The sequence below is a fragment of a genome, unplaced genomic scaffold (assembly GCF_019419815.1).
Source record: "Pyrus x bretschneideri cultivar Hongxiangsu unplaced genomic scaffold, Pyrus_bretschneideri_v1 Contig3, whole genome shotgun sequence".
Lineage (NCBI taxonomy): Eukaryota > Viridiplantae > Streptophyta > Magnoliopsida > Rosales > Rosaceae > Pyrus > Pyrus x bretschneideri.
Window position 1 is genome coordinate 10,362,861 of NW_025999612.1, and position 11,422 is coordinate 10,374,282.

The 11,422-nt window shown below is 36.6% G+C and overlaps 1 protein-coding gene across 3 annotated transcripts; it reads right to left on the minus strand.

Moving 5' to 3' along the window:
* Positions 1–401: 401 nt before the first annotated feature.
* Positions 402–10,929, minus strand: LOC103958798 (transportin MOS14). Of its 3 annotated transcripts, XM_009371121.3 has the most exons (26): positions 10,715–10,928; positions 9,503–9,580; positions 9,272–9,334; positions 9,057–9,104; positions 8,824–8,970; positions 8,347–8,478; positions 8,188–8,228; positions 7,531–7,622; positions 6,593–6,720; positions 6,095–6,170; positions 5,843–5,963; positions 5,666–5,765; positions 5,077–5,158; positions 4,485–4,567; positions 4,030–4,146; positions 3,873–3,924; positions 3,590–3,745; positions 3,333–3,456; positions 3,159–3,240; positions 2,917–3,080; positions 2,762–2,816; positions 2,399–2,518; positions 2,203–2,295; positions 1,972–2,117; positions 1,323–1,500; positions 402–1,200 (listed from the first exon to the last, which is right to left on the minus strand). In XM_009371121.3, the coding sequence occupies exons 1-26, from the start codon at positions 10,835–10,837 to the stop codon at positions 922–924; spliced, it is 2,880 nt and encodes a 959-aa protein (XP_009369396.2). In that variant the 5' UTR covers positions 10,838–10,928; the 3' UTR covers positions 402–921. The 3 variants fall into 3 exon arrangements, with proteins under 3 accessions (XP_009369396.2, XP_009369395.2, XP_048445457.1); XM_009371120.3 differs by having other exon boundaries at positions 2,917–3,240; positions 10,715–10,929; XM_048589500.1 differs by lacking the exon at positions 10,715–10,928 and having other exon boundaries at positions 9,268–9,334; positions 9,503–9,563.
* Positions 10,930–11,422: the final 493 nt, after the last annotated feature.

An 11,422-nucleotide genomic window follows, 5' to 3' on the forward strand; every position in this document is an offset into this window, starting at 1 on the left:
ATTAAAGAATAAAAATGTTTAATAAAATCAAGAAATTGATTATATCGGATATCAAAGAGGGATTATTTATTCATCCATTCTCGTACCAATTCATGAGTTCTCGAATTTCAAGTACAAAGAATAATACTCAAGTATTCACTAATGAGTATCTCATGATGCATTCAATTTTTAACAATTTTTTTTTTTTTTAAATGTTGGGATTTTCAAATTTAGATAGGATCTACATTTCCATTCCAACTTTAAAAATCTCGACTCTGCCCGGGAAAGCACTGCTACATTCAACATGAGAGATAAGAACACAAAATGGCACTAGTATTCGCACATCCATTTTTACATCTCACACACCTATTTTAATTTTTAACGTCAAATCAAATGAATTAAAGAATATCAATGACAAAAAATTAACAAAGACGTGTGAACGTGAACTATTCAACTGTCTAGATTACAACACATGAATCAAACCAACAAAGCTTTCAATATAATTTGTTCTTTTTTTCTAGCATCGCAAACCAATTGAAAAAAAACCTGAAACCCGAACAATGCCACTGTTTGGATTACAATATATTGAAGCTTTCAATATAATTTGTACAACCACCACCACCACCACCACCACAGCTTCCGATATCGGATGACATGAAAGGACGGAATACTCCTAAAGAATGCCTACATTTTTCTTTCCTTCAGTAATCTACAACTCTATACCACCATGTCATCCTACCCCAAAAAATGACAATGCCAAGGAAACCAACCACTCAAATACAGAAACCGTCCCTTCTCTCCCATCGATGCGAAGGGCATTGATTCTCCTTAAAAATTGGAGAACCAAAGTAAAACACTGAAACAATGAGGAAAATGCACAGTCGACAACTCATTTTACCGCTGACAGGGCGAGGCGTAAGCAAAATGGTCGCTATCTCTCGTTCATGATCCCGGTGCTATGTTCAACTCAAGTGGCCTCAAAGATTGTTGAACGATCTCCATAACTGTTCGATTACGGCGGCAAACATCCGATAGGTCCTCAATTGGAACAGACAGGGCATTAACGTTAGCCCCGGACGCAGCATCTGACAATGCTTTCAAGAATCTCGAACGCTCAACTTCTGTCACAGCCGTCAAAGGAACTAAAGAAATACTCTCCTTGGCCCACTCCACCGACTGAGGCCCATAAGCTCGAGATAAAGATAGTAGCGTGTAGGTTACCTGCAGGATGGGAGAGCACAGCGAAATTCCAGACAAATATTGAGCACGCGTACTGCCAAATACTCATGCAGTTAACAGTGTGAATGTAAGAGTCGATGCTGAGGATACATGCAAAAACTTACCGATTCTAGTCGGGAACTTGGAAGTGCTCCTGTTAGTGAAGCAATTAAAATTCTTGTTATGCTGGACCCTCGAGGAAGAATGACACAATTCCTGATTGGTAAGTATTGTTCTCCCCCGGCAGAGTTTCCAAGATCAAATATATCAGATAAGAACGTTAATATTGAATTTGATGCCTCTCTGCAAAGAAGAGAACGAAAAGGTAAATAGCCACACTCATAAAAGGTCAAACCAAGAAGATAACTGATATCAAACACGGAAAGAAAATGTCTATGACATTTTAATGACACAATAGCACCATATACCAAAGACCACTTGATACACGCAGATTCAGAAATCCGCCAAGGCTAAGTAAGAAGCTTCAACAGAGCCAAACTTTCAAATAAATAACGAGAGGAGAGAGGGAGAGGGAGAGGGAGAGAGGAGGGAGTTGTGAAACAAAAAATAATTTCTTCAACAAAGATCTCAGACTCAACTGCAACCAGATATTTAACAGAACATGGTGAAAAATAATTTTACTTGAGAAGTTGAGGTCGCGTTGAAATTACTACGCATACAGTTTTGCAATCTCCTGGAAATTGTTTGAATTTTCAAACTTTCAAACTTTTATTTACATGGAGAGAGAGAGAGAGAGAGAGAGAGAGAGAGTACCTGTGATGCACTGTAATCCCAATCAACGAGCAATCTACTAATGATGGAAATACAGCTGACGGAATAAATAATTGAGGACAATAGCGAATGCATCTTGATGCCAACAGAAAACAATCATCTGCTATATCAGGTCTGGCAGTAAATTCCTGCAATACTTGTGTAAGTTAATAAGAAAAAAGATAATATTTGAAAGAAAAAACAATTTCAGGCTCCAGCCCAATGAAAACTTACCTGAATGCTCGTGAGAAGACGTGTTGTGTGCATAAAAAGTGCTTCAATCAAACTTTTCAAATAATTTGCACAAGATGGGTCAGAACCGAATATCTGCAGCATAAGAAACAACAAATGCACCATTTTAAATTTACAGAAAACAATAAAAAAGAAGAGAAAAATAAAATTCAGGTTTTTGGGTTTTAGGATAGTTTGCCTTTATAACTTCACTAGATAAATAGAGGAAGCACGGTTGGTGATGCTGTTGATATAAACCTTGAATCTCTTCTAGCATTGCTCCAATTGTAATTCCCATGCACCTTCCAGAAGTCCTTACCTAAAGAAGGAAAATGAGTAAGGCAAGAAAGATTTCAATATAAAATTACCAGAGAATCAAATTCGTATGGCTCACACAAAGCCGGTAACGATAGAAGAAAGGAAGACCATCTAGATATATTATTAATCATATCACGTAAGGCAATGAGAGGCGGCAGGCAAAAAGACAGGAACCCATAGTTGGATCACATGATAGCTTTAAACATTTGAGCTTAACATTTAGAAGCGGGATCAATGAACTCACAGCGTATTTGCAAGCTCGGCAAAGAGACTCCATTGTCCGCATGTCCCAAGCACGACTTCACCATAAACATTCAAATCATGCATTAGAATAAAGAAAGGAGATTAAGATATCCATACTGAAATATGTTACACAGCTAGGTATGTAGAAACACTTACAGATCAAATATGGCTTTAAAAATTGGCCAAAGTCTTTGAATTGCATCTGCCACAGCTTCTGCATGATTCACATACCTAAAGATGTATCCAAATCGATCGATGTGAACTGTTAAATCACGAGCAGACTTGCTATTTAGCGTGTCTGGGCCTTGGCTGACAATTTCCTGGTTGTTGACAGCAGTAATCAGCATATCACCAACAAAAGGATCCATACGTAGATTTTCTTCTAAAATGAAACATACCTGTAGAGGAGTAACAACGGGCAAGCACAAGGCCTCCAATGCCCTCTTAGCATGGTCTGGAGGAAGTTCAGTAATGACCTTGCTGCATGCAACAGTTCAATAGACACTTGGATCAGCTGTATCATGCAAAATTACGTAGTTCATGCAACAGTAGAACATGCAGAAAATAGTTACCTTAAGGCTTCAACTAGATGTAGTGAATCATCAGCAGCGACCTTGAAACTGCCTTCACCACTCACTGCCCTACGGTATATATGGAAGAGTCCATCCAAACATCCACGGAGCTTTAATCGGCAATCTGCATCCAAAAATAAAAGCATTCAGAGTTATTAACTATGAGGCTAACTAGGTTAGAAATCAAAGAGAAAAACAAAAAAAAAAAAAAAAAAAACACTACATAAATTTTTTTCTTAAACTTATGAGATTAGTACCGTCACAAATCTGTCTAAATGCCACAGCTGCAGCTGCTGCAGAATCTTCAGATATACCCATGCCACTCATGAGGATATCTAGAACTGAAGGCAGTATGGACAGTCCGCCTGATGCAGAATCAAGCCACTTTGAATACGCTCCAATAGTTAAGCAAACTGCAACACTCTCCACATGCAGGTAAAATGAATTTAGTACACCATATTAGACAGACTGGTGAAATATAACTTCTATTAAACAATACCATTCACAACAGAGGAACTACAACTAATATAAATACATTACCTGTCTGAAGTAGTTGAGGATGTTGAGGCAATGTAAGTAGCCTATCCATAACCTGTGCGAATCAAAGAAACCAAAAAAGAAGTGAGTTTTGTGAGATCATAACTTAGGCATGACTTCAGTTTCAATTTCTATAGGACTATTGGGCACAACATCGTACCTTGGGCATTACTTCAGCTTCAACTGCTGAAACATAACTTGATATTGCCCGGATGCCGAACAAAGCAGCTTCCGCTGGGCGCCATTCACTTTGTTCACTGTGACAGCACGCTGCAGCCTTAACAAAATGAAAATATTCTGTTCAAACCGTAGTGGAAAAATGACATAGTGAATCTTACACAAAAAGAAACTAAAACTGCTAAAGCAGCAAAGGACCACTCCGTGAAAGAGAAGATTAAGCAATCCTTCAATGCATTAAATATTTCCAAACATACAAGTTCTTTACAGGTTAATAAGATTTCAATGGACTCACATTTAATTAAAATATCAAAAGAATATTTAATGAACTTGAAAATAAAAATATGGCCAAATAACTATATTTTATGCTCTAACTTTCAGAGTTTTGGACCAAAATTTCATCCCACTGGAGTTACAGTGAGAAAAATCAATACATACCTCATCAAGCTTCATGTAAAGAATTCTAAGTGTGGCATCCCCCCCTAAAACTGATGCTGCGTCAATTAAGACATCCGCAACAGCTGGAAACAATATAGAATCAGTTAGACATGAAGCAATGCTACATTCGGTGTCTCACAAAGAAGAGTATGACTAAGGAAGAGGCAAATAAACTGACCAATCACATATAATAAAACTAAACAAAACAAAAGACCAACTTTCTAGTGGCACTGTGATCTCCAACCCCAGTGGTTTGGAAAAGGACTAATATGAATATAACCTTACAGTACAAGACATTTACACATGGATGAAATTTAACTGATGAACCAATAGAGAGAGCAGGTTGATAGATTGACACCAATAGCTTAACTTATAGGCCTTGCAAATAGTATAACTTGCACCTATAACCTGCAAATCTGGGACAAATTACATCAGGAGGCATTAACAATGAATGCAAATTGATCAGCTAGAAGTTTCGTCCTATGCTTTCTAAACGCTTCAACAATGAAAACAATAGCATACAACATAGACAAAATTTATGAATGAAACTATAAGACAATGATGGACACCCAACCAAACAGCTAGGAATTACCATATCTAGTATGCTTAAACTCCTTAAGATCCTCATTTGAAAGGTCTTGATAATCTTGAGGATATTGAATCCGAAAGCTAACCTGTCAAAAGTATCAGCCTCTCAAAGTTTAGTACAATAAAAGAATGTCAAAATGCATGTATGTGGTATTTCATTGCTTCCATCATGTTGAAGTTCAGTTGTAGGATAATTGACCATTTTCCCATAATAATGTACTTTTTATGATATGAGGAAATTAATTCTCCAATCGTTTCACACCCATTTAATTTATGTGACAAACAGTAACCATGGTGGATCCCTGTAGCAGATAATCATTTCTTTCGAAATCCACTAAGCAGAACACAGATACAAATATCAACAACACTAAAGAACATATGTGATTGTCTTTAGAATCATGAATCCCAGGATAAGAAGCTAAACTATTAACTTGGTAAAAGCACTTAATTATCATGAGATCAATCCAAAAATGTAGGGTGACAAATAGTGATATCATTACATTAAGAATACAACACACATCAGATACAATCAATTGGTGTTTGGAATGATGCCAATAATTACAATTTTAAAGCTTCTAAGAAAAAGAACTTACTAAGGATACAAGTGACTCATAAGCTGGACGAAAAACTTGCAGCCTTCTATTTCTCTCAGCTTCAATGGAAGATTCATTCACAAATGAAATATACGATTCCCTGGAAGATTAGAGTTCTTATACTGAATGTCTTGTTTTAGACAAAATCAAGTAGACTGTAATTCTAGGATGACTAACCTTCTGGTCAAGTTCACCTGAAGACTGTGCCAAAAGTTGAATGTCATGGAAGCAATATAGTACTCTGGGTGTGATGCAACTTCCAATAACGCATGTACAATCAACATTGATTCATCTGAGCCTGAAGAAAGGATGATATCAACCAAAAAAGAAACAGATCAGAGACAATTCAAAAAATTCGGAACTCATAAGAGACAAAAAGCATCCAATAAATCCTCAGAGAAGTTTTTGATAGCTTCTAAATATGTATACCAGTTGCAATAAGTTCAACATATGAATCACCCATGTCAGAAAATAAGCGAGCAATGGCCTTCACATCTTCCTCATCCTGAAAACAAGTATAGAGATAGGGTAAAATAACCATCAATGAAATTATTTCCCACTTAAACTTAATGATTAAAGAGTTGTTAGTTGATGCTTTTCTTGTAGGTAAAAATCACTTTTTAACCCAAATTAGAATCTACTGTGATTGGCAATTGATGAAAAAAGAAGGTTTGAAGTTTATATGAAGCTCACCTTCATATCTACTGTGATAAATAAAAAATAACTCCTTATACTTTGACATCAATGAATAAATAAATCCTTGAAAAATACAAGTGAATAATGTTTAAACAGGAGACTATGTGTTTAGACTCTTTAAGTAAACAATCCAGTATAACTTAACTTTATGAAATTATACACCCCCTCAACCCTCAGAATAAAAAAAAAATAAATAAAAACGAAACTTGTACAACGCTACACATAGAATACCTTTGAAGAATCTCTTAGCTGTCCCTTCAGATTCATTACTTGAGGGACAAGAACTTGAATTAAGGGCATCTGCACAGAGACACCACCTGAGCTTCCAGCTGCTGTATAGTGGATCAATTCAGATATAACTGCAACGAAAAAGAAAACGATGAGGGGAAACAAAGTAAGAAAATCCACCCGAGGGTAAGGCATAAATTGATGCAGTAAACACACAGTAAATGCATAAATAACAATATGTTCTTCACAGAGAAACAATATGAAATGACACAAACAGAGAGCTGAGTTAACAGATTTCAATAGAAACTACACCATCCATGCTGAGAGAAATGCTCAAACATTGACATGAAATAATTTGCCAATAACATTGAACCAAATGTCAGAACATAATGATTTTATAGACAACTTCAAAAGAAATATAACTAAAAACATATTCTATTCAAGGAAACGTTATATATTTACAAGAGTTACTTTCAGTCCCATATTTTCCACGGGTTTGATGTAAGAAAAATTAATGTATGTTACCTCTAATTCCATGACAACTATCTAGATAATACGTACTTCAAAAGATTTATTGTACTATCTAAGCAACAAAAAACATTCAAATACCCTTTTAAATATCTTTCGATATAGAACCTCCAAATGTTGAAACTGAAATCCTAAAAAGCCAAATTGATCCAAAAAAGTCCGTTGGATGTTCTACCAGGAAATCTACACCTCAACAAATTATAGAATTACATCATACTCAAACAAAGAACAAAAAAACTCTTAAAGAATTTTCACATATAGCAAGCCTTTGAAAGAATTTTCAAAATTGAAACAAATTGGATTTATTGGGTGCTTTTATCACTGCCATAAAATCGCCATAGTAAAACCAACTGAAAACACAGATTTATCATACAGTTCCCTAAGAACCACCAGGTTCGTAAAGTTGTTTTTACCATTTACTGCGGCCTCTGAAAGTAGCTCAGAATTCAAGCTTGAGAGAGCTGTGAGCACCAATGGATGGGATGCAAGCACAGATCCAGGGATCCTGAAACCCACATAAGTTCATTTAAGTACCATGAATTGCTATCATTTATTTAGTCTCCCTATAAGAGGAAAGTCAGACAACTGCACAAGATGTAATTCAGGACTACCATATCAACACCCACAAACAATACCAAATTATAAGAACAATTACACTGATGGCGACTTGTGTAGGCATGCAACTATGTATATTAAAGAAAGAACAGCCTTCATCTATAACAAGCATTGAGTAAATCAAAACTTGCAATGTTTGATACCATAGGGAAAATAAATGCAAACACATAGATGAACTTGAAGGACTTTGTCTCAAGTTTAATGCCTTAAGTTGTACGATCAAAGTATTATGCACTCTCATATAAGCTAGAAGGATGTAATATATGATCCACATTGACTACTGGTGAATCCTAAACCACAGACTCAAGTCCACATACAAAAGTTCAGAGTAAAACTGCATATTGCAGATTGTTTGTCACTTGGGCGGCATTGCGAGGCCCTAATTAATATTTCCAATAGACTATACATCCTCGAGAAACGACTCACTCAGAGAGAGAGAGAGAGAGAGTTCATACCCATGTTTCAGTCGAAGCCAAGAAGCAAACGCTTCAAGAACCTGAAAAACCAACCAGCTAAAACGATTAAAAATGGCACTCTAGCAGCCGTCAGAAAAAAACTGGCAAGTCTCAAACATCAGCATAGAGTAACTTATACAATTATTAAACAATAATTACCTGCTCCTTAAGTTCAGTAATATTCAAACAGGCAGTCAAGATGTCAAGAGCAACCTCAATTTGTGAAGTAAGCTCCTTTTCAAATTGGCGGCGTCTTTCCGGGCGAGCTGCAATTTTGTAGTTGAATACTTCCTGAATTTAAATCCCAGAAGGAAACGAACATGGTGAAAATGTAGCCATCTGTCAATCGACTAAAGTTCTAAGAAAACGTACATTGTTTCGGCTAATATATGAGACCACTACATGAATTCCCTCAAGGAAAAAGTAATGAAAAGACTGAAGAACATGATGCTGAACAACTTAGGAATCATTAGGAAGGGAAAGGTATGCTTTAGAAAGGACATGCATCATTTCTAAAGTGTACAAAACACATTCACCATATTACATGGAGAGTATTTAAATCAGCTTTGTCACACACAGTTGCACACTACAGTGCAAATATCAATTCAGCAAGCATCATATCTAATAGTTATTTACCTCAGGCAAAACTGTTAGTAACTCCAAAAGTCCTGGTATGTACTCTGGATGCAAATTCATCTCATCACGAAGCCACTTCACAATCCCACCATCCCCCCAATCTTCAGCGCGAACATGTACAGCCAAAGCAGCCACAGCAATGCTAATCTACAAAGACAGATAGTTGAGCTTAATATCCTCCGGGGATCCAAAAATCTGATGAACGAGTGTCAAAGAGACTTCTGGGACACTACCTGAGTTCTGACTTTAGGGGGGCCTTTGTGGAATTTTCTCAATAAGTTCTGCATTCAAAATATGCAAGAACAAATAACGTTCAATATTGTATAGAAACAATCAAATCATTCTTCATATAAACAAAACAGGTCCATGACACTGTCAGAAGACACTAAGGTGTAAAGCTTACTCAATTCTCACTCAAATTGTCAATGGATAGTGGATACTCACTCACATTTAACGAATCACGTAACGGGCGAAAAGCTTCAGAAGGTAGTTCTTCAATATCTCGTTGTACCTAGACAAGATACAAAATGAACTAAGAATCTACACACGCAACCAGTACAACATAAATAAGGCTTAAATATTTGAACATTAGATCTTTTAAGCTTCCATAGAAATAGGACGTAATAAATTAACTAACTGCATGATTACAGGCAGCCAGCTCTAAGGAGAAGAGAATTACCTTGCTTCTAAGGGTCTGAGAACAAAATATTAATGTTTCCAGATTGCTAGTTGCATCATGAAGCAAGTTATCAGCAACCTAAGAAAAAGAAGCAAATTAATGTTCAGAAAACTCAACAGTGACAAAATCCAACTTACAAGACCCATATACAAAAACGAAAAATAAGAAGAATAAGTTCAGCATTTGTTTTGGCCTAAGGTAATTATTAAACTTAGAGAGCAAAATTCCGTACAATCTAACAGGTATAAGAATAGAATTAGAACACTAATCACTCATAAAAAAGTACTTTGGCAAGAAAATTTATATGGAAACCATACAAAAAAGACTAAAACTGCTGGTTGACTTTTACCCTCATATACAAAAAGTGAAAATCTTGAAAGAAATATTTATCATTGATTAAAAAAAAAGGTTAAGGGTATAGATTTAAAGCTTACTAGCTACTAGATAATTAAAAAACGCCAGATGCCCTATCTTGTATGCGTGTGTGTGTGTTTTAACTTTTACGCGAGTACTAAGAACAGGCATGGTTTAGGAATGTGATGTCCTACTGTCTTGGACACTTTTCAACACATTGCAACACGGGGAAATCGTTTTTGTGTTAAATTTTATGATCTCAAATAGATTCTTTTTTTTTTTCAAAAAGTTCAGATTCATTTTGTAGTTTACACTACAATAACATAACTAGTTCACACTGCAAAAATACATGTATAATCATATCATCCTTGTTTATTAAGCTCAGTATTTGAGTATTTATCATTTTACGTTGTTGTCTGGATCATAGATGAGCATCCTATTCCAGATAAGAGAGATGCCACAAGCAAAAATCAATCAATTTTCGCAAGGTAAAACCTTTCGGTTCGAAATTTTCTCACAAACTGACCAAGACCTACAAATTGCTTCCCTCTGGCATATTAAAAATGAAATACATAAGAAAATAAGTAATGCTTCTGACCCAAAGCATACCACTCAATTCAGATTATTGACCAAAAACCCTAAAACTGAATTCATCTAATTCAAATGGAAGGAACTAGGGATTCCAAACGACTCAAAATCCAATTTCATCACGATTGACAAAAACACCAAACTAATCACTGAAATTACAGAGAAAATCGAACACCAAACTCTCACAAGCTACAGCCACCGATCAAAAACTTCAAAAAACCGACAGGAAAATTCAAATCTACGAAAAGAGAAAAGTGAACGGAAAAGCACCTGCCAGGCGTCCAGCGTCCGCAAGAAGTCCTGCAGCCAGTGATCGGCCTGCAGGCGGACGCCGTCGTCGGGGTGGTGGTAGAGTGCATTGAGGGCTTCTTTCACTGTGTTCTGGAGCTCCATGGTTCGTCGTCGCAGCAGCTCTCCGAGCTCTCTCTTCGCACTTGGTCGATTTGTTCTTTTTCTCTATCCTTTTTTTTTGTGGTTTTTTTTTTTTGATAAAATAAAACGGGTTTTTGGCGCCCCACCCCAGTGAGAAATCGATGGTTTTTGGGGCTGTCTTGGCCGTCGGATCTGCGTGCCGATGTTTGACTCTTGGTCAATCCGAGTAATCGGGTGGAGGGGCCGTGTGTGTAAATATGTGTTTTCTTGGGCCAAGTGTGTAAATATATTAGTTTGTTTGAAATGAAAGAGATGTCTGGTCGAATGGGACACGTGGCACGTGATTCGGATGTGACTGGCGAGAAAGTTTTTATTATGATAGTATGCCGATGGTATATGTAAGTTGTGGAAAATCTTATTTTTTAAATTATCAACTTTTAACTCAAGTTTCTCAATATTTAAATAGTAACAAGTGATATACCATCTCATGTGTCTGTCGCACTAAAAAATGTCACGTGACTGGGTGATCGAATTTGGGTCCCAACGTGTGACTCGCGCCAGGGCTGCTGTCCTAACGTATGACTCGCGTCAGGGCTGCTATGTTAC